The sequence below is a fragment of the Solanum lycopersicum genome, chromosome 11, assembly GCF_036512215.1.
Source record: "Solanum lycopersicum chromosome 11, SLM_r2.1".
NCBI lineage: Eukaryota > Viridiplantae > Streptophyta > Magnoliopsida > Solanales > Solanaceae > Solanum > Solanum lycopersicum.
Genome location: NC_090810.1, coordinates 61,032,579 through 61,060,412, shown reverse-complemented (window position 1 = coordinate 61,060,412; position 27,834 = coordinate 61,032,579). Strand labels below are relative to the sequence as shown.

The window sequence follows — 27,834 nt, the reverse complement described above, 5'->3', positions numbered from 1 at the left end:
ATCATATTGTATTGTATTTGTGTATATGGAACCCAATTGGAGAGTGCCGGTTCCCCCTGAAATTTTCTGGCTTCATCTGTATACAACAGTTGAGTCTTCCTTTTCTATAGCACTGAATGTCGGTTTTCGTTCACTCTTTCACTGCTAAACTCCATCTCCCTCACAATCTCTCTTCTTCTTCTTCCTCATATTTCCCTTCTAGAATCTTCTTTCGCTTTCAATCTCGTTCCCTCACACACAGTACCTCGCTATTCTCTTCACTCATGCCAAACAATCAGGTATGTTATTACTCCTTTTATCTCAATTTATGTTATACTTGTGTATTGAGAGTTGATTAAATGTTAAAAAAAATTATACGAGCATGTTAATGTGATGGAAGAATTACTTTTTAAAATATTAGGTTGAAGTTCACCCAGTTTTGAATCTGTGAGAAATGAAAAATGTTGTGTGAATTGGAATGAAGAGAGTATGATTTTATATATTTATTGGATCATTGATGTAAGTTTTGATATTGGTATATTGGTTCGAAATGTTTAGTTTTGAGATTGTATTATAAAAAGAACAATTTTTTCTCCACATAAATTGGGGGAGGGATAGAGGGAGTATTACATTTGTTGGGTTATTGATCAAGTTCTGATATTGGTATGTTCATCTTCTTTTTTGAGTTTTTGGGTACGATTCTTTTCACATAAATTGGGAGGGACAGAGGGTATATTGTCCTTTTTGTTTTTGTTTTTGGTTCTGAATGTCCAATTTTGAGATTGCATTCTAAAAGAACGAGTCGATTCTGTGATAATCTTCGGTGTTGTCACTATGATCTTGTTGGTTAAATTTTAAATATTCTAATTCCTCAAATGCACATGGAAAGGTTGAGCTCGTCGCACGTGGCTTGCCTAGTGTGGTTTACCTCTCATGTATAGTTTGCGAGCTATTGCACAAGAGCTGGGTTTACCTTTTCCGCACCTAAAGGGTAGTGACTGCGGGTTCCCTTGTCATAGAAAATAATAATTAGGGAGTGGTATAGCTGATTCAATTCGTTCAGGAGTGAGGGATAAATTGTTGTAGTTTCCTTAACTATTAATCTTGGATGTTGCCGTTACTATCTTTTTGGTTAATTTTAAGCTTTTCTATTTCTGTGAATGCAAATGGAGAGAGACATATATTGAGGATTGGTATAGCTGATTCAACTAGTTCGGAATTGAGGGGTAATTGTTGTTGCTCCTTATGTGTCAATATTTTTCATTAAGAAATCCAATAGTTTCTTGAAAATGGAAGTCAAATAACTACTGGCTAACTAGGAAGGAGAGTTAAACACCACGGTGCAGTGTGTTCTGTTTTAAAGCTTTGTTCTTGTTTTGTGCTTATATGATCACCAAAGCTAGAAATGCCTTTTTTATATTTGCTTTGCTGATTTTATCTAAATCTTGCTACTTCCTAGTGGAGTTTCAGACCATGGCAGTTGTGTTAAACCTTTTCTTTTTTTTGTAATTGTTTCTCTTTGTGACATCATCACACCACCTTACATCTGTGCTTCTTGTGCCACTACACATGTGTTTGTAGTTTAGTTGATTAGGTGGGACTGAGATAGTTGTAGAGTATGCACTCTGTCAATCTTTTTCTATCTTTTTTGTTATGTGTTTGTAAATGCATCTAAAATTTGGATCTAGTTTAATAAACTTTAATTTTCTGATTTGCAGAGAAAGGGTGGTTATAAAGAAAAAAAATGGCAAGTGAGAAGTTCCAATAGGGTACCCGGTTCGTCTTCAAATGTCGAACCTGCATCTCCTGCAACTACTGGAGCCATTGCTGACCGTCTAAGTTCCTTGAATATTACTGAAAGTGGTGCACAGTGTAGTGTTCCAGTTGCATCTCTTCAGTTTGGCAGCGTTGGATTAGCACCCCAATCACCTGTGCAGCATCAAAAAGTCATCTGGAAACCCAAGTCATATGGAACAGTGTCTGGAGCCCCAAAGATTGAAGCTGTAAAAACACCAAATGAACAAAAAAGTGCTCTTTTGAGCAAATTATTTAAGGGTAGTTTATTGGAAAATTTTACTGTAGATAATTCCACATTCTCAAAAGCCCAAATAAGGGCCACTTTCTACCCAAAATTTGAGAATGAGAAATCAGATCAGGAGGTAGTGATCTCTCCAACTTCTCTTTCTCTGAGGTTCGTGACACTTAAATGTGGAAATTCAAGCATTGTAGTATGGTTTTTCAGATTAGGACAAGGATGATAGAGATGGTCTCCAAAGGCTTGGCTACGGTGGAGGTAGGACTCAGGCTTGTTTGGCTTTTGATGTTATGCTAATTTAAATTCCGTTTATTCTTTTTATTGAGAAGGTACATTTTCCTTGAACAGGTCTGATTTTGAGTTAAAGTTTATCTTACAGTTCTCGGTCCTTCATCAAAACATCACTTTAGGAAGTTAGATTTTTTTGATAACCGAGAAATCCGTCTGTGACCCGCCCTTTGGACCAATCACATCCTTCTAAACTCGGTAGATAGTGGGCCCGCCCCTTACCCTAGGAAGTTTAGATTTTTATAAGATGAAGGCACCATTTTCACTACCTTGGTCGTTGTTCTAGCTGGGGTATCTAGTCATAATCTCTTTTTATATTCTGTTCTTCAATTTTTAGAACTTGTTTCTTATAGGTGTTTTTTACGCTGCTTATGCGGGAGCTTTTTTTTTTCAGGTCTCTCTTAAGCATTCTGGATCTCTTTTTATGTATGCTGGGCATGAGGGTGGAGCATATGCCAAGAATAGCTTTGGAAATATGTATGTTTTGCTTATTAGCACGGCATATATTTTTGGTTTTAACATGTTCTATTTTTTTGAAACTGGTAAATGTCTATTCCTCAGCATTGAGGACATGCTGGGCACCATCAAAAAGTGTTAGATAAAAAAAAATAAAATAGAGATCTTGATAAATCTACAAAAAGATCTATATCCTCTAAAGCTACTTCTTTACATCAAAACTAGAAAGATACTATACAATTCCATTTAACTTTCTAAATGGGATTAGATCTATCTTCATAAAGCATCCCATTTCTCTCTCTAAACTGTCCACCAGATGCATTGTGGTATGATCCTCCACCACATCTTTTGACTTTTGCTGCCTCTTCTTTTCATCTAGCAGCTAAGCAAATCTGCAGTATGCTCCAGCATAATCCAACCTGTCTTTGTTATGTTGAGAAATAGAGACCAAAGCTAAAAGTGCCGTGTAAAAACAGATGACTAACATTTCTCATTGCATAAGAAGCACCTGGAAACTGTAATGGCCCTCTTTTTCTTCAAAACTTCTTGTGTCAGGCATGCTCTTTTAACCACCAGCCAAGTAAAGCATTTTACCTTGGTTGGGGCTGGACTGTGCCATAAGTTTCTCCATATTTTTGGTTGCCCCTATACTGTACCCTTGCTATAGGAGGTAAGGTCTATGTCCCCTTCTTATGTATTTCTATGTTGTTATAATAAACATGGTTTAAAAAAAAAGTAGTTGAATACCTGCACGCCACCATGTTTTGTATACAAAGATATTGGTGTAACTTTTGTTTTTTTGTTACTCTTAATTGTACGCTCAGTGGTTGTTGGTTCAAACAATCTTGTCGAGTTATGGCTGTGCTATTGTTAAAAAGCAATGGAGCTCAAGAGTGACTTCATATGACATTCATCTTCTGCTTTGTAATGTGATAAACTGATCAACTACATTCTTGATGGTTTATATTGTGCACTGATGCTTCTTATGTTGTGCAGAGAATGATATAGGCCTGTGGGCTATGTCGCTCGGACTCTTCAAAATGCTTCCCTGGGTGCACATCCGATCCTCCAAAAGTAGTGCATTTTTGGAGGACCGACTTGGGTGCGGCAACTTTTTGACGAGTCTGAACAACGTAGCCTGTGGTACCATTTACAGCAAAATCATCCATTCTACACTTCCGTGGCCTTCTATATTGTTGGATCATCTAGTACCTGGCAATCATTATGGTGGTTAAACTCTTTGAATCTCAACTAAGACTTGCTGTAATATTTTCATTTTGTAGCTATACTGCCGTTGGTGTCTTTGTTCTTGGACGGATGTTTCGTGAGACATGGGGTACTCAAGCAAGTAAGAAGCAAGCAGAGTTCAATGAGTTTCTTGAGGTATTGAACTAAAAATTAGTCCTTATGTAGGAGAATTCATTGGACATACTATATAAACATTGCTGATTTTTTTAGTTCAATGTTTTCTGATCACGAATGAGCCTCAAGAAACTCATCAATGATAAATATAGTCTGAACTAAAAGAGCTTGCTGCTGTACAGTTTCAAGGAAGACTTGGTGTAGTTTATCTGGAGAAAATAAATATGGCGTTTAGTTTATTTTCAAAAACTTCAGCTTTGTTCAACCTCATGCTTTTTTTTTTTGAGAATGATAACTTTTTTTCCTATTTATCCACAGGTATACTACATCAAAGTAGCCCCCCTTCCAAAAATATTACAGACTAGACTGACTCCATTTGTGCTTTTTGTCACAAATAGTCTATAACATCAAAAAGTTCTTCTGCCTGTACTAAAACTTTTTGTTTACACCAAAAATAATAAAGAGCTATACAATTCATCTTAAAGTTCTGCAAATTGTTCTTCTTTCCCTCGAAACATCTTTGATTCCGTTCTTTCCACACTGTCCACCATATACAAGCTGGGACAATCCTTCATCTCTCCTCCTTAATTGTAGTATTACCTATATTGATCCAACAATTTAGGAGTTGTGCTACCTCATGCACTTGAAAATCCTCTTTATCTGACTATTACAGAAGTGATTTTTACTGTTTTCTTCCTTTGGTTTTTACTTGTAGTAGTTTTTGTCCCTCAAATTTCTTGTCTTTCCTGATCTCCTATCTTGTTCTATCTTTTTTCTTTCTGGCCTTTGTTCTGTTTTTTTTCCCCAAAAGAAACAACAACAGGATCCTCCTTTCTGTTACGATTAACAACAACATCGACAAGTCACTGTTTTTTTATCACATATAAACTAGACAATCAAGTCAAGCAAAGCCAACCTACATCCTTTTGCTAAAGTTGCAGTAGTATGCCAGTGTTTCAACAAAGAAAGACAAGTATCAAAATTAAGTTCTAATAAATTGGAGTTGATAGCCTCAGATGTATACACGGACCAGTATCGTCTGTTTGATGTGCAGAATTAATTTGATTCACTGACTGATTACAAATTATATGCGTGCCTATTGTTTAGACCAGATGGAGAGTCCAACCCTGTTTTTCCTTACTTACGCAAAATGTTATATAGTCATAAAATTAGATTAAAAAGGATGTGCTGCCAAAAACTGGAATGGAGTCTAGGATTTGTCATCATGGACAGAAAAAAATTCTGCACCTTCACCATCATTTAAACACAATTGTCCATGTGTAGATGAATCCATATAACCCAGACAACTGAAACTTTTTGTAAAATGAATCCTGGTGATCATCTAGTACTTCTTAACAAGCCTTGGATCTACAGGGTTGACACAAAAAGGGGAACGGTTGAAAGAGTTTGTTTAATCGAGAGGAAGAAAGTGAAACCAAAATTTTGGGTGAAGGTAGAAGATAGTTTCTTAGTTGATGGAAACACATCCTCAATGGTTCAAAATGCTATAGAATATGGGTGAAGGATAGAAAATCGTTGGATCAAGTGCTTCTGGGTAATAGCTTGTGTGGAGAACTTTGAGCATGAATAGGGTATGCAGCGATAAGCGAGGTGGAATTGGATTGGGAAAAACCTAGTTTTGTATGAGAAAAAAGAACAAAAAGAAAAAGACTGCGGATTAGCTTGATAACATGTAAAGCCAGAAAACTATTCCCATGCTTGTCGGAGTGAATGGCAAGTTGGCAACCATATCCTCTTTTTTGATCACAAGAAGTGAAATTATCTGCCCCCAGGGCTTTGGCCAGTAGTAACCAGATTTGTCTACTGACAAAAGTGTGTTATTTAAAGGGTATACGGGCAGACCCATTATCCATTGATTTTCAAATCGTGACTATGCCCCACATAAAGTTTCTCTGGTTAGTAAAAAGAGAAGTTTGAGAATTAGTCTATGCAACTAGGAGTTGGGCACTCAATTCATTTTTTAAACAAATTCGAATTTCTAAACTGTGTCGAGACCAGAATCAAACTGCCTTTTCCAGGATTTTACCTAACTATGTTACTCTGTAAAATCATTGAAAATGTCGACGAACTTGAATACTAGGAGATGATGGTTGTTAGAAAAAAAAATAATAAAGGAGTCTGAGATGAGACTTTAAATAGTTCACGGGATTTGGTTAACCTCTATGTGTGAGCAGCTGCTTAGAGTAGATCTTGCACTAGATTCTGGGGGAATAGTTCTGTTCCCTATATTTTAAATTTTGATAGTGCAAATCATTTTATTGGTGCGATCATCTCTTTAGTGTGGTTGACTAGGTTGCATACAATCACTGTTAAGATGACATCACTTAGTTGGAACAATCACCCCTGAGAATATTACTAGGATGTAATGCCAATTTTCAGAGCATTGTCCATTTCATCCTCAACAGGTGTTAATTTTACTCTCTTGCATCATTTTTCATTTTTGACTCTACATTTTGTCACTCTAGTGCAAAACCATTGTGAAAAAACTCTTGCTATGAGTTCTTATAGAAGATCCAAATTAATAAACCTTGGATGTTGCAGCGCAATCGCATGTGTATATCAATGGAGTTGGTCACGGCGGTGTTGGGGGACCACGGACAACGCCCACGAGATGATTATGGTAAGGTTTCAAAGGAAGCCTAACAATTCCATGAAATTATATCTTTAGAGTTGTCATATTTCTTCAGTTCCAAAAAAATAAATATTTGCAGTTTCAAAAAAGGAAGTGGTCATATGTCTTGGTTTCAACGCCCAGCCTGCAGCCTGGCGCACACCTTGACTAATTCCATGGGTACAATACCTCCCACTAGTACGAGGTATCGAGTAACTCTGTCCCCCAAAGCTGGGACAGATGGGAAGAAATCACCTAGTTTTTTTGCTTCCGATGGGATTTGAGCCTGAAGCCTCATCTCCGCAACCCACTTTATTGACCACTAGGCCACACCGTTGGGTGCTCTTTAGCATTTGAAAAGAGTACTTGACTATCTTTTTGGGTGAAACTGGCTATGTGTTGGTCTTGAGAGATGACAATATTAGTTGTGTTGAACTTTAAAAACTTAAGGATCTGTAGGTGCTTTCTGTGTAGGAGAATCCTCCATAGTTTTGGAGGCTACATGAGAACGTGGATTTATGTACAGTCTGAGCACCACATTCTGATTGTCTAAAATGTACTTGTTTGTTGGCTAGGTTGTTTATGGTCATGTGTTTGTAATTGACTGTTGCGGCTTGCGACATCTATCAGATTGCCACCTTTTGCTGATACTTTTTCTGATCTTTCTTTGAACAGCGGTTGTGACTGCAGTCACGGAGTTGGGAAGTGGAAAACCAAATTTCTATTCAACTCCCGATGTAATTGCTTTTTGCAGAGAATGGAGATTACCAACAAATCATATATGGCTGTTCTCAACAAGGTATGCGTTTAAGTGTGTGCTGGTTTCATTCTTATTGTGGAAAATATTTGTGTCACAGTTGATACAAGCAACCATTGGGTTTATGAACTTTTAGTTTGGCAGTTAAAGTACAGCAATATGGAACTGACTTGTGGCAGGAACATTGTAAAGTAGTTAACAGGATATTGAAGGTTATCTAGCAGCTGCAAAAAACAAAATATCAAGGATAATAAGTAAGACTTGAAGTATGTTCGCCTTAGACATGGATCTTTTTTGTGGTATAGCAATGTAAACAGTAGGGCATAGGAGGAGTAGGTCTATGAATACTTGCTAGTTTCCCGAAAAAGCAGAATTTATAACCTCATAGCAGCAGGTTTGCAATAGGAGTTGGCTAGCCAGGTATCACTTTGAGGCCCTGTACGAGGTTGACCGTGAGTAGCGTAAGAACAAAAGCTGTGAGACTATTGGTTGATGAACAGTCCCATGCAGCATGATGGTTTTTTGCTGTTGATACTGGTTATGGAGCTATCTTTATGCTATGTTATATGGCTGTTCAGATACAAGTACTTCAAATCTTAATAGTATAGGTGCCTTTTAAAGGACTCGGACAATGCAGCCATGTCTATGTTGCACTCATTTGACACAAGTCCATCAAGATAAATCAAAAGTGAAGAGTACATATATTTTAGGCTATAAGAAATGGAAGTTAGCAGTACACCAGACTTTTAAAGGACATACATTTTTTCCCAAGAAATATGCTGGATGTGTTGTATTATACCAATTAAAGGACATACATTTAAAGATATCAAGATGCAGATTGTCTTCGCATTCTTGTTAGTGTTTTACTATTATGAGGAGTAAACTTCCTTTCTCTCAGTTTGTAACACTGTTCAGGAACATTTGTCATAGATGCTTGTAACTACAATTTCTTTCAACCTTCAAGGTTAACCTAGCTACGTCGTGTTGCTTTGGTTTCAAATCTTTTTTATATGGTCATTGTTTTATTGATATAGATGAGATAATCTGGCATAAAAATAGTATATTAGAAGTAGAAAGTGCCACACCAAGATATGATTTTCCACAAACCAGATCCAAGTTATTTCCACACCATTTGCCATGGCAATAATTTAGAGGTGCTTCACTCCTTTCTCAAACTTTTTTCGAATATAACTCCAAGCAAAGTAAATTGTTTTCATGTTTCTCTAATTCTTAGCTTTAATGATAATTTCTCTCACTGCCAACCAATCCCCCCACAAAATAAATTGTGGGAGCTCTAAGAAACCACTGCCCTAGTAAATCGTGCTCATATTTTCTGTCCTCAATATTCTATGGTAGAATGAGTTCACTGAGAAGAAGAAACTGTTTCAGTCTGCCTACTTCGAGGTGTTATCAGTCATCTGTGTTCTCTTCTTAGATAGCTCAAGAAGAGTATTGAATTCCCACACCTACTGAATACAGCAAACTTCTTCTGATTTTAAGGTCTCAGCAGACTTGTCGTTTCCCATTAATGGATACCTGTGAAATGGTCGTCAATGTTGACAAAATATACACAAGATAACAGGCTGTTGGGTGTTTGTCGCTGGCTTCTGTGAAAAGCTAGGTCATGTGACAACTCTAATACCCATTCTGAATGGCTTTCTTACTAATTGAAGATGGTAGTTTATCCATTTGTTTGCTCTCGGTGTCAATTTCATTGGTGATTGTTCCACACTGCCTCTTTTCGATTAAAAAGAACACATAAAATTTGGGTATGTTTCTTTGTAATTGGAGTAGGAGAACTGTCTATTTCTGAAAAATTCCTTGGTTTCCGTGTGAAGGAAATCAGTTACTTCCTTCTTTGCTGCGTTTGATGCACTCTGTGAGGAAGGTACAGCAACCTCCGTTTGCCAGGCTCTTGCTGAAGTTGCTGACATTTCTGTACCTGGTAAGTTTAGCATTGTGCAAAACATTATTTGAATTGTTCAACTGATTTCACTCGATTGGTTATCTTTTGTGTGACTTCTAATTGTTTTGGTTAGGTGGTTTGCCATATGAGTGTATTCTGTGTTACCCTCCCTCCACTGAGATAATGTAATTTGACCAAGAGTGATGCAGAACTGCTTGGGACATTAGTTTGAACTCTTAAAAAAGTGGAGTAGGTAGTTAAAAAAATATGTCAGATGATCATCATTATGTAAAGTAGTTGTTATTAAGATGTCAGATGATCATCAGGATATAATATTGTAGTTATACTAATGAATGTTGCTGCACTTCTAGAGAAGGACACGGTTTTTAAAGTAATGAAGTAACTTGTATTTAAGTAATCTGGAGGAAGAGTTTGGTTGGATGCAGTGCCATGCATATTCCAATTTCCTTCATATGCCATATTGTCGTCATGGCACCCATAATCGACCAAGGAAATCACTGCTGTAGAGTGCTGTTTCTATCCCTCAGGCCTTTGCTTTTGGTACAACTCGTCTAAGGTTTTACCCTGGATTTTCATATTATGTGCTTAGATTCTCCCTTCACTCTCTTTTGCTCTTTAAAGGCTTTATCTCTATCATCAATTCTTGCCCAATGGGTATGTCGCCAAATTCATTCTCCTACTGCAGACAATTGCCACGATTCATCTTTTTCTGTTTACTTCTTTCAATGAGTAGTTTCATTTGTTTGTTTCCTTTATGGATCTCTAAGAGCATTGTCGTGTTGTTAAAAGCAAAATGCTTCATGTGCTTCTAAACTTCGATTGCTGCTAAAAGCTTACATCACTTTGGGAAGTGCAATGACAATCTGAAATTAGCCATTCCTTCATGCTATTATCTGTATAATAGCCTCTACATTGTTTGTTTATGTTGTTTGTACTCGTCCTTGAAGTAGTGTTTTTCTCCTACATACTTTGGTTCGACGTGCAGGATCAAAAGACCATATAAAAGTGCAGGGTGAAATTTTGGAGGGCCTCGTGGCGCGCATTGTAAAACGTGAGAGCTCAGAGCATATGGAGCGCGTTCTAAGAGATTTTCCTCCTCCTCCATTAGAGGGTGGTAAGATCTTTTCTTATATGATCCTACTAAATACTCTACGTTATTTGTTGGGGTTAACATGTTTTATTTGTATGCTTCAATGGAGTAGTGAGAAGAGATTGTTTATTCATGGTGCGATTAAATGGTTAAAGAAGCCTAAATGACAATATGAGTGACCCACATCACCTTGTGACTGAGTTTTGAAATGAATCTTCTAATCAGCAACTAATCGTCTTAGTCTCCTGTAATACACCCCCTCAAGTAAGTACATCTAAAATATGCTTCATCAAGCGCACAAATAAATGCATGATATCAATGTTTGAAGTGGCTTAAGTGAATTAAGGCATCAGATGAACTAAAGAAAGAAGACATACCAAGTAAATAGAAATAGCTAGTAGAAATATCCTCTCTTGAATAATTCATGTGAGGAAGCTACCACAAGTTCAACTCTTTCAGTTTCTTTGTTTGTGTGTGCTTTTTATCTTTTTTTTTTTTTTTACTTTTCTGTGCTCTTGATGTGAATCAATAGTTTATATTTTGCTAGATATTTGGAACATAGTTCCTTCCGCCTTCGACGGGAAAATTTAGGGAATTAGTCGATAAGTCCTGCCAGAGATGTAAAGAGCTCCTAGTGTACTTTTTATTTTTATTTTGTTTAGTATTGGTCTAAGCCTGAATGGAGAGGCATTGTCAATGAGGCATACCCCAATTCAATTGGGGTTCAGGCATTGTAGTTGTGGGACAATTGGGTTTATTACTCCTTTTGATGTTCATAAGTGTTCTTGCCTTTTCCAGAGGGTTTGGACTTGGGACCTACGCTGCGTGAGGTTTGTGCTGCAAATAGATCAGAAAAGCAGGTACATGTCGATGTGATTCAGCAACAAAGAGTAGTTTCATGTAACAAAAGTACCAAACTCCGTTTCTCTGTATGTGCAGCAAATCAAGGCGCTTCTTCAGAGTGCTGGCACGGCTTTCTGCCCGAATTATTTGGACTGGTTTGGAGATGATGATTCTGGCTCACATTCAAGAAATGCTGATCGCTCTGTTGTGTCAAAGTTCTTACAATCACACCCTGCTGATTTTTCTACAGGAAAATTACAGGTTTGGGAAAATTTCTGAAGTGATTCAATCAAAATATCTCCTAATTAATTTGTTGATGTTACTGTTGGTTGTTTATTTCTTGATAGTCATCACTGACCTAACCAAATTAGTTTCTTCTTATATGTTACTGCAATTTTCTTATATTGGTAGCGGTTTTTAGAAAGAGGAGCTAGCTAACTTGCTACCCAGTTGTATATTTACCCTAGTTTTCTTCCCTAATCATCAACTTTTCAGATCACCCTCTTTTTGTAGCATGCTCAACAAAACCTCATTTTAGCATAATTGCTTTCATGATGATCATTGCTAATTACTTCATGTTGACGGAGATTTACCCTAGTTTTCTTCCCTAATCATCAACTTTTCAGGTCACCCTCTTTTTGTAGCATGTTCAACAAAACCTCATTTTAGCATAATTGCTTTCATGATGATCACTGCTAATTGCTTCATGTTGACAGAGATTTCATATCCTCTACCAGGTGTTTCATCCTAACAACTATTTATTAGGCTAAAGAAGTGCTACTACACATGAAATTTTTTATTAAAGGGCACAAACGACAAAGGTCAACACATTGATTGAAGAGGGGGGCAAAGAGATATTCACCCTTGACTTCTTCTCCGCCTAGTTGGGTATCTTTTTGCTAAAGCAGATGAAGTATGAATACAAAAACCATGGTTGGTAGTGTCGGAGAAATAAATTGTAGTACAGGAGATAATCCAAAATAGAAGATGTGTGAGAAAAATTCACCAGAGCTTATTATAAAGGTGGTTATTTTACTTATAAAAGAAATTGAGGGCGATAATACATCCTTAAGGGAAGATATAATAGTTTAAGTATCAAGTTTAAAGAGTTTACAGTATTTTGGATTAACATGTCACACCCGAATCTAGTTACTCATAGAATACTCTTGTGTTCTGTTTCGGTTTTAGAAGACAAAATCATACTGCAACCGCAACTTTTGCTTAGTCCCTGGCATTCTTGTGGTGATTAATAACAGTAGTGGGAACATGGAGAAACATCGCAATTCAAGTAATTTTGGAGACATGAGAAAGTGAGAATAACTACCTCTCGAAGGAAATATTGTGTAACTTGGAAATTAAGCTTGTTTAGATTTGTGGTGCTCTCAATGGATTTCAAATACCTGACTTCGTATTTCATGTTTTCCTGTCACAAAATCCTATATTTTTACTTCAATGTTCACTCTTCTTAAAATACGTTGTGGTTTAATTTGACTTTGAGTTTTAAATTGCAAACCATTTTAGTGTAGGGGTACCCTGAGTGTGATGATGAGTCGTTAGTTTTTTGTTGTTGTGAAGGAGCAAGAGTTGAATATGCAGGTTTTCATTGTCCTATTGGTGGAGTTTTCCATTGAGAACGTGAGCTTTGTTTACAATCAAAAAATGAAAGCACGTCGCCCAATTTTCTGTTGTCTTTTAAATTTTTATGTATGTCTGATTCTCTATCTTACGCCTTACTTGGTTGAGGTGAAAATGAATGATTGCCAGAGGGGAAGTAATATTCTTTTAGCTGCACAAATCATCAGGAGGGATGAATGAGTAACTTCCCAAAAGTAAATCAATGGTCCCGTCTCTTCTTCACATCATCTTTCCATCTCTCTGAGAGGTTGAACAATAATTGTGATGTTCACTAATTATATGCATCTTTTATTTCATACATGAAAGAGTTTTGGTTTCTTCCTCTCTCTGGCTAAATAGGTACTGTCTTATGTCATTGCTTTTGGCTGTCCCCACCCCCACCTTATTGTTTGGAAAATACACCGACCTTCTGATTGTGCTCATGGAACTACGTGAATTAGTCTTGGTGTGTGGCTTAATTGTTTTCTGACTTTTTTTTTGAAGAACCTGATAGATAGTTGTCAGATTTTAGTTATCTCTTTTGTCTCAACTCTGTTAACCATCATTTGGGATATATTCATCTTCAGGAAATGGTTCGTTTGATGAGGGAAAAACGCTTTCCTGCTGCTTTCAAGTGTTACTATAACTTCCATAAAATTAATGATTTATCGAGTGACAACCTGCCTTTTAAAATGGTGATCCACGTACATAGTGATTCAGGCTTCCGCCGGTACCAGAAAGAGATGAGGTTGATTTTTAACTATTTCAACAGACTTTTTTAATGTTAAGCTATTGGGTTTTTCTGCATATCTTGTGTGATTTCTTTGATTAAAATAATTCTTTTCATGTCAGACACAAACCAGGACTGTGGCCTTTGTATCGAGGTAATATTTGTTCATTTATTATTCTCAGCCAAAACTGGAACTGATCTGTTAGCTGCAGTTGTATATAGCCTTTAACCTTGCTAACTTGTAAAGCTATTATTTTGAAGTGAGAAACCATGTATAACATTGAAATCGACTCTTTGGTTAGTCTTTGAGTCCTGCATAGTTAATCATGTACAATTTAGTACACCAATTGCCAATTGGTATCATTTTATACCTAATAAAACACGGATAACAGTATATAGACTAAACATCAAAATATAAAATTAACCTTTATCTTTTTCTTTAATCCATCATCAACACCCTTTCAATTTATTAAGTTCAGATATAAATACTCACTCCGTCCCATTTTATGCGAGGTAGTTTGACTTGGCACAGAGTTCAAGAAAGAAAGGAAGACTTTTAAAATTTCTGGTCCAAAATGAATGATAGAAATATGTGTGGCGGTAAATAATTTCATTAAGGGTAAACTAGACATTTTATAGTTAAATTGTTACTTAATATAGAAACACTAAAAAGGAAAGTAAGTCACAGAGGGAGTACATATTTTAAATCTTTCCCTATATATCCCCTTTTTAGTACAAGTAACCAAATAGCACGACGCTTCAGTCCCAAACATGTTGGGGTCGGCTATATGGATCCTCACTTCTCCATTTAAGCTCATTTCATATCATCGTCATACTAAATAAAGTTTGAAGTAAGAAGTTTCATATACATACATATATATATATATATATGTATATCAGCTTTATTTCTTCCTCTTCTGGGAGTAAATGAGTGGTTTCTTGCTGGTGCTTGAGGTGAAACTTCTGTTACTCCTATTTGAGAACAAAGTTATGGCATTTAGAAAGTCATATAAAATTTGGATGCAAGACAATTTTGAAAGTCTCCTTTGGGGGAACACAAAAAGTTACATAGTCATGTCCCGTCTGAATGATCTATAGTCATGTCCCATCTGAATGATCTATAGTAGTGCCCCCTATAGATCCTTGAGTTCTAGTCTTCACCTGCTATCTTCTGCTTTGTTAATTCAAAAAAGTGTAGTCTTCATTCAGTGAGAGCCTCCGTCCCTCCTTACTCATCCTATCATCTTTTGCACGCTGAGTTGCTGATGTAGCTGTTCACAGGCTTTTTTGTTGACCTGGATTTATTCAAGGTCAATGAGAAGAAAACTGCCGAAATGGTAGGAAGTAGCAATCAAATGGTAAAAAATGAGGAAGAGGATAGCCGTTTAGCTGATGAAGATGCAAATCTGATGGTCAAGATGAAATTCCTTCCTTACAAGGTAATGCAGTTACCAGATAAGCTTTCTCTAACAGAGACTTCATGTGACTTGCCTGTTTGTGAGTTGAATCTGGTTGTTCTGCTGCTACTAGGGGCACACTTTTTCAAGTTTTCGTTATTCTTTTAAATTATTTTATTTCTTTGATGCATGACTCATGCAGAATAGAGCAGTGCATGAAATAATTGCCCATTATTTCATGCTTATTAATTATAACCAAAACAATAAGCTTATTTGATACTGGAACCAATATTGGCCGCTAGAAGATGGCGAGATACCATCCTAGATTTTACCATAAACGACACGGACTAGGGATCGATAGATGTTGCTTTTAGGATCCTTTCACCCTCTCATGAGAAATCAAAGTTTGTGGTATAGAGTATATCTATAAGGCTAAAGTCAAAGGAGTTGGGAGAGCCACTGGCCCACCAGATGTCAAGCCTGCTGCTTAATTTTATTTTAAAGAACACTTCGGTGATACTACATCAATCATGTTAAGAAAGGATAATCTTTTGGTTTTGTTATAAAGATTTTAGAAAGATGGCTATATAGAAGTAGGGTTTTTGGTGTAAACCGGAGTACATGGTAAATCTAGAATCAATTAAAGATGTTTTAGGTTCCTTGTAAATTTTGCTATAGATTAAAGATCTTCCTGGTACTCTCCATAACTGTAATTAGGAATCTGTGACTTGTTGTGGCAGGTTCTGGTTTTTGTTTTGGAATAAAATACAAGTTGTTACTGTCTAAAAAACAGAAAAAAAAAAGAACTCCAATATCTGAATTTTTTTGCTAGAATCTATTAGTATGGATTACACAGTACCAAGACTGCTGTGGAGCCTTTTACAACCTGTTCAATCTGCCAGTAATGTTATGTCCTTATTTCCACTCTGCCGTGTGAAATAGAATCTGGACAAGGTCAAAGTATTGTTTTGTGGAATCGAAGCAAAGAAAAGCGAGTGGTGTAAAACAAGAATTCTTAGAATATCCCGAATCTATTTATGATGTACTAGAATCCTTGTGAATACTTGAGTTGAGGGTCTATTTCAAACAACCTCTCTACTTTCACAAGGTAGGGGTAACGCTGCTGATATACCAGCTTCCCCAGACCCCACTTGTGGGATTACACCTGGTATGTTGTTGTTAGAATCCTTGTGAGAAGACAAAGGATTAGGAGTTATTTTTCCCTTTATTTATTTTGTAATTATGGTTGATTACTACACCCTTTGTGTAGTTTATTATTATATAAATATGTTACCTTTTCGAACAAAAAAATTGGGATGAGATACAGAGTTCATAGGTGGAACTTTGATGAGCTTAACACTTTTTCTGTGAGGTTCTTTATATGTTAAGCTTGAGCTTGAGCTTGCAAATTGAATTAAAATAGTGAAAGTGACTGCTGTGGAAAACACTCTTTTTTTGGTGGAGTAATATGATACTCAGTTATTTTTCCACTAAATAAGATCTAAATTTGGAACATAATTAGTTAGCATGTTGCTTTGAAATTCATCACGTATTGGTCTGAGAAATTGCATCTTAATTTTGTTTACTGTGCAGTTGAGAACTTTTTTGATCCGTAATGGCTTGTCGACTCTTTTCAAAGAAGGCCCTTCTGCGTATAAGGCTTATTACCTGAGGTAAGGTTTATCTGGTTGGTTCTTTGTTCTTCAATGGACAAGTTCTAGTTGAACTCCTTGGTGCCTTCATATGCATTGTGTTTCAATTTTTTCAATAAGGAGCTGCTCTGACATTGTAGTCGACATAATTCAATAATTATATGTTGTTCCAGCCACATCATAATAGTTCTCTGAGGAGTTGTTTATTGTCATATAATGACGTGCTACAGTTCTAATGAATTATCTAAGTTTTCTGAGATGCTCATAATGATTTCATTATCAGCCTTCAAATTATGGTTTTGAACAGACACTTGATTAAAAAAAGTGATATATTCATTGAATCTATTAGCCTATTAAACTATTTTCAGAGTTCTAGTTATCAGTTCTTATAGATACTGTCTGGCAAGTGTAACTACTTTGAATCTAGACCTTAATATTTTTTAGTAGTTGTTCTTTTTACACAAGTTTGAGGTTATCTAACATATTTCTGTATTCTTACATTCTCAAGCTTGTATTTTTATGACCTACCTAATTCAGTGATACAAGGACATGTTTCTCATACATTTCCTCTTAAAATGAGAGTGATATTTTGGCTGCACTGTCTTATAAATTCTGAAGGATAAATTCTATAGTATATTGATCTCTATAACAATATGATTGATCTAGGCAAATGAAAATATGGAATACTTCAGCAGCCAAGCAACGAGAACTCAGCAAGATGCTTGATGAATGGTAATACTAAATGAACTTGTGATTTCCTACGATGAGTCACTTTTATCTTCTGAGTGCAGCTTACATAAACTAATTTTCAGGGCAGTATATATACGCAGAAAATATGGGAACAAACCATTGTCATCATCCACATACCTAAGTGAAGCTGAGCCCTTCCTTGAGCAATATGCAAAGCGTAGTCCACAAAATCAGGCGTTGATAGGATCTGCTGGAAATTTTGTCAAAGTTGAAGACTTCATGGCTATTGTTGAAGGAGAAGATGTAGAGGGTGATCTTGAGCTGACCAAAGACGTTGCTCCTTCAAGCCCTAGTATTTCCAGCAAAGACATGGTCGCAAAGAATGAGGGTCTCATCGTTTTTTTTCCAGGTAAGATTGAACTGGTTTTGGATATTCAGATTGTATACGATATCTGAAGTCTTGTATGTTTTGAATATGTAATTAACCTCTTCTAGAACCTCCTGCAACTATTGAAGTAAGCATTCTTTTTGATATGCAATGTGAAAATGCAGGAATACCAGGTTGTGCTAAATCTGCACTTTGTAAGGAAATACTGAATGCTCCAGGAGGGCTTGAAGATGATCGGCCAATTCATAGTTTAATGGGTGATCTTATCAAAGGTATGAGGTGCTTTTCAACATCATTTTGGTATGTTCCTTATTTACAAAAGAATTTTATTTTGCATGTCCATGTATCTTGTGCCTTTAGGTTGTTGTCGGCATATCATTTACTCACTTCGTCTCGTCCTGTATGATGGTGTTTGACAACCTCACAAGCACAGGGATTAATATTTTCCTTGTATATCGAAGCAGTGGTAGTGGAAGAATATCTTTAAATGGTTGGAGGTTAGTTAACTGAAAACAACCACATCAGAGCTTTAAAAAAATTGAAATAGTTTGATGAAATTGAATTCTTAGAAGTTGTGAAATAGAAGGGGATTAAAGATTTTTCGACATCCCATATTGGAAGGAGTTCTATATATTATTGGGACAGGGAGTATTGATTAGTTTTCTGACATGCATTTGCTCTTTTATTTAGGTTGGAACCAATTGACAAAGTTGTACTTAGAACTAAATGCGTTTTCATCATGTTCTCTCTTACCACAAACATCTGCACCTGAAACTTCTATTACTCCCTCTGTTTCATTCTAGGTGTCTTAGTTTCATTTCTAATTTGTTTAAAAAGAATGCCTCTTTGTATATATTGTTACTCTCTGATTCCAACATTCTACATGGCTTGTTCACAAGATTCGAATGGATTTTGGTACAATGCACACATCTTTAGTTTAAGACGACAAGATTCAATAGTCTCTGTTATTTTTCTAAATTCTGTGCCTTGTCAAAGTAAGATAGCTTAATTGAAATGGAGAGAGTAATAATCTGCCTCTTTTCCTTGCTTGAAGAACTTAACATCTCTCAGATAATAAAGTTGATCTCTGTATGTCCATCATATTAATAGGTAGATATTGGCAAAAAGTTGCTGATGAACGTCGAAGAAAACCTTACTCGATCATGCTTGCTGACAAGAATGCACCAAATGAGGAAGTATGGAAACAAGTAAGTTTAACTGTTCCCGGAGTAGTACAAGTCCTCTGATACAATTTTTTTTCATATACGGCCATCTTCTTAAGGTTATTTTCAGTTCCAAATTTTCATAAGAGCAGTGGTAGTGTTTCAGATCTTGATATTAAACATTCTATTTGTAGCATCAGTTCTCTGTACTTTGTGTTCTATTTATAATGGCACAGAATGCATCTTCTAGTTTTAGAGTGACGTGGAATGCATATAAAGAACTTGAGTTTTAGGATTATTTTGTTTCAGGAATAACTTAAGATTTAGTAGTAGTGCTTCATTGCCTCACCGGGTTTTATTCTCATCTTTGCAGATTGAGAACATGTGTCTAAGCACCAAAGCATCTGCTATTCCAGTTATACCTGATTCAGAAGGTATAAAGATAGTTCCTTTTTAGTTTCTGTTTTGATCTATGATGCTCAGTTTTTTTAAAAATGTAGCTGGATGTGCTGGATCCTCCAAAAGTAGTGCATTTTGGAGGATCCGACATGGGTGTGGCAGCAGTTTTAGTGAGTTGGAGCAACATAGGTTTAATAATCTGTTATGCTTCTTCTCATGCAAGTTTGCTTTAATTTATGCAATTGATTTGGTTGTTCACTCAATGGCTTTATTTTGCATTTCTTACAATGCTATTTGTGTTATTGACAATTCTTGTTTTTTGCCGAGTGAAATGTCATGTTCGATTCAGGTGGAACTCTGACTTTGCAGTTCTCTTGTCTGTTTAACTTATAGTGGTGACCTCATCATCTTTTTATATGCCTTTCTTTCTTGGAGATCAGACGTATACTTCCCGCCTACATTCCTGGCATTGCAGATGAAGCTCTGTATCATCTTGTTATATGCTTTTGTTTCTTGGAGAACAATTGTAGGCTAATATGCTTAATGATGCTTGCACAAATGATGTTTGACATTACCTTTCTGTATGGTTGGTGATGTTGGTCCTGGTAGTACAAATTGATTGTTAGAAAGTTTATTTGCTTTTTCCTTGAGTCATACTCATCGATGTGTGCACTAAATGGGGTCTTAGTTACTGTTGAATTAATCATGCAGGAACTGAAATCAATCCATTCTCTATTGATGCACTGGCGGTTTTTATATTCCGAGTACTTCAGCGTGTTAATCATCCGGTACTTAATTCTTCATGTTACTCCATCTTTGTGAATGCTCTTCACCCATTTACTCCATTCAACTTGGATATTGATGCCTTAGTCCTCTCTTTTCTGGTCGATCCTGAAGGGAAATCTTGACAAGTCATCTCCAAATGCTGGATATGTGATGTTAATGTTTTATCACCTTTATGATGGAAAGGTACGAAGTGTTATTCAGCTAATAAGATTATCTGAGTTCTTATCCTGTATTTTGTTAGTCTCAAAAAGTAAATATACATGTCATTTGTATCTGACTCTTTCAGCTAACAAGATTATCTGAGTTCTTATCCCGTATTTTGTTAGTCTCAAAAAGTAAATATACATGTCATTTGTATCTGACTCATTCAGCTAACAAGATTATCTGAGTTCTTATCCCGTATTTTTTTAGTCTTCAAAAGTAAATATATGAGCCATATGTATCTGATTCTGTTGGTACACTTTCACCCAGAGCCATCAGGAGTTCGAAAGTGAACTTATTGAACGTTTTGGATCGCTTGTCAGAATTCCTCTACTGAAACCTGAAAGGTTAGTAAGATATCTTTCTTATGAACCCCCACCCCCTACTTCATTACTGGTTTAAGTGACTTTTTACTTTCTCTTTTAGTTGGTTATGTTAGATTGGAGTTCAAACTTTCGTCATAATTCACCAAATTTTCAATCGTGACTGGTCCTTTGGGATTTCTCTGATATAAAGATAGTGTTAGTGTTGGAATCCCATATCATATTTATTGAAGACATAACCAAGCAAATAAAAGTGTGCTCCCTCTAATAGCTTAAGCTCTTAAATGAGATGGTCACACGATTCAATATAGAGCAGATAGAGGATCCCGAGTTCTATTATCATCATCACCCGTTTTCATGGAAGAATTTTGACGTGCTTTACATCAGGCTTGCATATGATGGGGGCTTGTTGAAGACATAATTATGTAGATAAAAGTGTGCTAAGTGTTCTCTCTAATAGCTTAAGTTCTTAGATGGTATGGTCACACACTTCAACAGTTAACTTGGAATTAGTCACGAACAGACACGTGAATATATGTATTAGTGTCCCGTGTAGGACAAGTATCATAAATGCCGTATTTGACACCTATAACTTATAAGTACATTTTCTACAAGTCATAAATAGATCTCTCATTTCCTCTTATTTTGCAGTATTGTACTTCTATATGCTATTTGTCTCCTTATGTTTCTGTCTCCTCTTGAACTTCATCTTTGCTATTGGTATATATCTGAGTTGAATGACAGTGAATATTGGGCTGTTTTCTTGTTTGGTTGCTATACTCTGCTAATAGACTAGTGGGAAACAGTAGTTTGGGACTTTCGGGTAATTTATGGATATTTTTCTCTTGTTTAGCACTCTGCTTAGTTTATTTAAAGGATGTATGAGGCCCCTTACTAAGATTATGTCCATTTGTATCCAAGGATGAATACGTCATGTGCAACTCTTCTCTTGTTTATCGCTCAGCAAATGAAAATTAGATCGACGAGGCTCCTTATTAGGTTTTGGCTATTCAATTTGAGTAGATCATGTCCAAGGAAAAATACACTCGTTAACTTGGGTGTTTTTTTAATTTGGCCTTGGAATCACTCCTCATTCCTGAATTTTGTCCCAAAGAACTCCTTATGGCCTACGGATCGGTTGTGATGTCAACTCCTTTTGGCTCGAGCTTGAGATATTGTAATCTGGCAATCATTGTTTCTACTGTGCTCTCCGACCACTTGTGATTAAAAATCAAGATCAGCTTATATGTCTTGCCTTGAAAGTGTTGTTACTTTTGCTACTGAAATCTACTGATCCTTTAATATATTCCTCCTGAGACCGCACCCAAGTGAAGTATGACATGTTTACTTCTCTATCCCTCTTTCACAATTCTGCACTTCTACTACCACCTCACTTTGTAGAGTATGAAGTATGCTCCTTACTAACAGGCCTTGATGAAAACTTGAAGGTTCTTGTCTGCTACGTCTCATAAGAAATTCCTTTGGAGGGTTGTCAATTTACTCATGAAAGTGCTATCTGCAGTATTAGAATAGTAATAGGTACACACAATCCTACTTAGAATTAAAATAGGAATAGTTTATAGTGTCTTACTTTGAAAAGGATTGTATTGTAGTGTCCTAGTTGGAAATTGTGTCTAATTGTAGTGTATATAAATAGGGTCTCTCTGTAATAATGTAGAAAAACAATTCAAGAATATTCTTTTCCTATATTCTCACATGTATGAAGCAATACATGGAGTCTGGGGATACTTAATCATGTACTCTTGTCAATTCTTCCTTCCCTCAAGATGAGTATCTCTTCTGACAGTAGTATATGACATGAAGTGTGTGAAGGATAGGATACTCTACAATGTACTCTCTTGTTAATGCTTCCTTCTCGTTAAGACAAGTAGTTCTTCTGCTATCTTCTAGCCTCTTCTGATCTCTTTTAATTATTGCGTTTCATGTTGATTCTTCATTGTTTAAGTGTAACAGTAAAACTGAGAAAAACAGTACGGAGAACATTAATCCTGGAATTGAGCATTTGTATCAATTCTCAATATTGTCCACTTCACCAACAATGATCTGACATTTTCTGAGGTTGATTTGAGGCTCCGACGATGTTGTAATCAAATGAAATTGTGTAAAAAATCAACTGATTAATGTGTGCATCACAGAGAACTTAAGTGTTGTCTGCGAACCCGAGATGTGAAACCTTCACTGTACATTGTCCTTTGTAGTTTCTGAAAATCCCCTCAAGTAACCATCTATCACAGCTCAGTCCATCAATGTAGTGAACATTTTCATTTAGATGAGAAGCCTAAGAGATGATACCCGTGACTCAATCACTTGAGCTGCCAAAGGATCAGATGGATTGTAATACACTGTGATTGGAAGTCTAATGATAGATATGAAAAACACGATTCACTTCCACCACCTATCTTGAATCCATCTTTAGCATTAAAAGTTCAGAAACTTTAGGTCACATGGTTGTATGTCCTATTTAGGCCCACTTACATACTTTACTAGCTCTTCCTTTTGTGGTTTTTGGAGCCGACTACTTCATTTTTCACCAAAGTCGCGCCTCAGTTTTGTCTTCCATGAGAGCATCTTGAAAGATAATGTTAAAGATAGATTTTTTGAGAATTTGTAAAAAGAAAAAGTTGGCAAAGGCAAAATTGGTGGAGAAGGGGAAGTGTAAATAATTAGTATATTATAGTTGAATCTTCTTCATAATCTTTCTTAGTGCTTTGGTGTTTGTAATTCAATTTAGAACAAGAGGGTGTTGTTATTATTTCTTATGCAAGTGGAAGTGTATGCTGAACTAGAGAAAGTAGTAGTTATTTCCTCTGAATTTATTTCAAATAGAAGACTTAAAAGGTTTGTTCCTCATATTTCTTGATTAACAACAAACTAAAGTCGTTCAACACTGTGATGAACATTTGTGAAGTATCTAAAGTGGTTTAAGAGCTAAACTAATAACCCCAAACATTGAATGTCTTCATCTACTAATGAAGTCTTTCCAATTTAGGGCTAGGTTGTTCGATATTGAAGTATTTGTTTGATCATAAGTCATTTACTTAGAAGAAAATGAAATTTGTTTTCTAAAATTCTATTTTCAAGCAAGTTGTTGTCTAATTAAGACATGATGAATAGTGTCATCACTTATTCTTGTTTGACATGTGTCTAACTGGCATCCAATTAGCAAGTATGATTTCAGTGTAGCCAATTGTATGTGCTTTCACCTGGTCGCTAATTTTCATTAAGTAGAGTGAAGATAGATCTAATTTAGTTAAGCTAAAATTCTAACGCATGCATTTAATAAAACAGATTTCCAGAATTCTGAAGGAGATCGCCAATTTTGAAGATTCCAATGCTTGTAACCTTGTATTCTTCGTGACCAAAAAAGGAAAAGGGAAGAAAAAGAACGAAAAGAAGAAAGTTGGTGTTGTCTATAAATCCAATTGTTTTTCTTATGAAGCTGCACTTCTGAATTCATGTATTCTAATTACAGCAAAGCTACTTGGTCCAAAATATTCAACCTAGAGGATGTTAGACAACTAGAGCTTTTCAGTGATATAACTGATTGATAGTAATGAAACCAACAGCATGCCATTGGTAGTCATTGCACATATATCTATCACGACAGATGGATTTTTGCCTTACTGTTGTTAATGTTTTTTCTGTTTCCACTGTGGGGCAGTATTTATTATTTGACCTGTATAGTTTGGAAGTGTCTCAATTCTACGACATGTAGGTCTTCCCTAGTTCTATTTGCTTTACTTGCTGCTAATATTGTTTATGATCATATGAAGGTCTCCTCTTCCGGATTCTGTGAGGTCTATTGTTGAGGAGGGAATCAATCTGTACAGGCTTCATACTAACAAACATGGAAGGTCGGTTTTGATTCTTTAGTTCAAGAATTTTCAATTTCTTTCTTCTGTTGAAATTGTCAGCCCCTTCTATTTTGTTGTTTATCTTTTAATTACTGTTTTGGTGTCAACTTTTGGATGGATTGAATGGTTCAAAGTAGCTCAGATTTGTGGTTGATCAGTGTAATGAAATTTAGGGCTGAGGATTCTATGATTTGTAATGACATTTGGAACTTTCCAGCATCATATAGTTGGGAAAAGATGGATATGAGGGGGCTCTTATTGTCTGTCAAAGCATTATGAAACTCCGAATATTCATTGATTTCCAGTGTCTTGACTGTACTGCATAAATTTGAGCATGATCTGGATCTATGGAACTCATTTTCACTCTTTGGATATATAATTCTTGTTGTGTTACGTTGCCTAGTAATAACTTTATATTCACATATATGTGCTATACTAAATTAAGTGCAATATGAATATGAATTGCACTTCTCTGCATGTTAAAATAGGGTTCCAAACAACTTATATGCCGTTTCTTTTGGGGTTAAGATGTCTTTTCTCAACCTTGTAATATCCACCTACCAAAGTTTGGGTTGGGGCTGGGGGTATATATATCGGTATGACCGGGTTTTTTTTTCTAGCAAAATCATGTCGTTTTTCTAGTAATATTTGGTAATTGGAGGACAAGACTGATGTTCAGTTAACGTTGACAAGGTTCTATTTTTGTGTATTTGAGTGATATGTTCATGAAAAAAAGCTGAGGTTGCCATCTTATATATATAAGTTTCCACTCCATGAATAATGTTTTGAGGTAGGCGTGTTTTCAACTGATTGTGACTGATAATTGTTTTTCCTTGTGTGTGATTTTCTCTCTGGTAGACTGGAGTCTACAAAAGGGACTTTTGTAAAAGAGTGGGTTAAATGGGAGAAGCAATTGAGGGATATTCTACATGGAAATGCGGACTATCTCAATTCAATACAGGTAAGTCTGTATAGCTTAGCGCAGTCCTTTTAGATCTCTTAAGGCATGGAATATCTGATCTTACTTTGCACTGGAAATACAATTTTAATTGCTATAATGTTAAACAAGTCCTTCACAAATATTAGCCATGGCATGCAGCGGTAGTACATGCATACTTTATTTAAATTGTCATACCTGTGTAGGAATTGTATGTTAAAGACTGGAGTAGTTCACACGGGCACTTCAAATACACTAATGTGTCGTTTGGTTGAGTGTATAAAAATAATGCTAAATATAGTGTATTAGCAATACTTGCATTAGTAATGCTTGTATTTGTTATGTTTGCATTAGTTGTACATACATTATTTTAATGCATTGTTTGGTTTGGTGTATTAAAAATAACATGTATTGTACAAAAATATTCTTCACAATTATGGTGAAAAAGATGTTAAAGTGCTTTTGAGGGATATTTGTGTCTTTAAAGTCCTAAGGCATGCATTATATCCCTTTGCATTACTAATACCCAGAAATCTATGGTATAAGTAATGCACTCCCCAATACACAATAGAGTGTATAAATAATGCAAGCATTAGTTACACATAGCATGAAAAAAGATACCAAACAAGATACTACTAATATTCAGAGCTAATGCAAACATTATTTTTGTTAATACTACCAAGTGACCCCTGATTATCTGTAACAAATTTTGATGTGCCCATAATAGATACTTATGCACACCCCTATAGGATATATGTATACTATGTATCTTTGACATGGCAAGGATGCATGTATTCGGGGGAAAGAGTGGCTTCAAGTAGGAAGTCATGTTTGTAGAAAACGAATGAGTTACTTTTCCTTAAATGAGCTAGTATGCCAAAGAAGATCACAAGTGCTGCATTAACAATACCTTTCTCGTCGGAGGGGCTTGTTGGATGGTTCAGTATTCCATGATCAGCAATCCCCCGAAACCCCCTGGTTCTGTGTGAATAGAGAGAGTAGTGACAGTTCTAAAGAAAGTTATCACATTGTGGTAGGAGAGCTTTGAAGTGATTCTGTGAAGTTCTATTTCAGGTTCCATTTGAATTTGCTGTTAAAAAAGTCCTTGAACAACTGAAAGCTATTGCGAGGGGCGAATATGCAGCTCCTTCTTCTGAGAAGAGGAAGCTAGGATCCATTGTGTTTGCCGCTATCAGCCTGCCAGTTCCAGAAATTCTAGGTCTTCTGAATGATGTAAGTTAATGATGCAAATTTATAATTATGAAGTCTTGATGGCTGCAGATTTTATGTCTTGATGGTTGTAGTTAGTGGTCTTTGTTCTTATCGTACTTGTTAGTTCATGCACAATACATATAATTCCTTGTGGCTGGATTATTTTCTTGGCAGGTCTAAGAGACTGATAATAATTCTTGTTTATCTGTTTGCTGCCTTCTTTTTCTTTCAATTGACAATTTCTTTATCCGTGAAAAAAAAAAAGAAGACTGCATTCGCTCTTTTGTCCTTCCAATCTTTAATGATTTCCAATCATCTGAAATTTCTGCATTTGGTTTATAATTCTTTGGGTGAACATTGAAGGGACTAAGGAGAGGAACTATAGTGTTGCATAAAGGCACTCAACTATTTTATCTCATTCTCCTCATTATTTTGTGGACAGCTAGCCAAGAAAGATCCGAAGGTTGGTGATTTCTTGAAGGACAAAAGCCTGGAGAGCTGCATTCAGAAGGCCCATTTGACCCTAGCTCACAAGAGAAGTCATGGTGTCACTGCAGTTGCCAATTACGGTTCCTTTCTTCATCAAAACGTCCCAGTAGACGTGGCTGCTTTGTTGTTCTCCGATAAATTGGCTGCCCTAGAAGCTGAGCCTGGTTCTGTCGAAGGTGAAAAGGTCGATTCTAAAAACCCATGGCCCCACGTCACAATATGGACTGGGGCAGGAGCTACAGCCAAAGATGCCAATACACTACCACAGTTACTTTCTCAAGGGAAGGCTATCCGCATTGATATTAATCCACCCGTCACTATAACTGGCACTCTCGAATTCTTTTGAACTCTACATGTAATTCCTCATCTTGTGTGGATTTACCTAATGTAAACCCTACATGGGTTCTGAGTGAATATCATGTAATGACACTCCTGAGTTGTAGGAACAATTTTGTAGGATCGTGCGCTTTGGCTATATAGCAGTCTTGCAGTTGCAGGATAGAAATAGATTTAGAGAAAATGTAAAGATGTTGAGGCAATCAAGGTCTTAAGTCGTGGGCGTTTTGAAATCCCCGATAGCATTTCTTGAATAAAGCACACCATTTTCTA

At 36.2% G+C, this 27,834-nt stretch overlaps 1 protein-coding gene across 1 annotated transcript; it reads left to right on the top strand.

The window, feature by feature from the left end:
• On the top strand, positions 1 to 27,834 carry LOC101247886 (tRNA ligase 1). The gene is made up of 27 exons (XM_004251213.5): positions 1 to 278; positions 1,698 to 2,138; positions 2,222 to 2,272; positions 2,697 to 2,779; positions 4,042 to 4,141; positions 6,683 to 6,761; positions 7,428 to 7,551; positions 9,348 to 9,454; positions 10,422 to 10,550; positions 11,325 to 11,386; positions 11,466 to 11,630; positions 13,571 to 13,731; positions 13,836 to 13,867; positions 14,995 to 15,152; positions 16,704 to 16,783; positions 17,429 to 17,494; positions 17,575 to 17,861; positions 18,005 to 18,112; positions 18,951 to 19,048; positions 19,377 to 19,437; positions 20,114 to 20,190; positions 20,300 to 20,371; positions 20,660 to 20,736; positions 24,507 to 24,587; positions 25,446 to 25,548; positions 26,599 to 26,757; positions 27,179 to 27,834. Exons 1-27 carry the CDS (start codon positions 117 to 119, stop codon positions 27,569 to 27,571), a joined length of 3,516 nt encoding a protein of 1,171 aa, XP_004251261.2. The 5' UTR covers positions 1 to 116; the 3' UTR covers positions 27,572 to 27,834.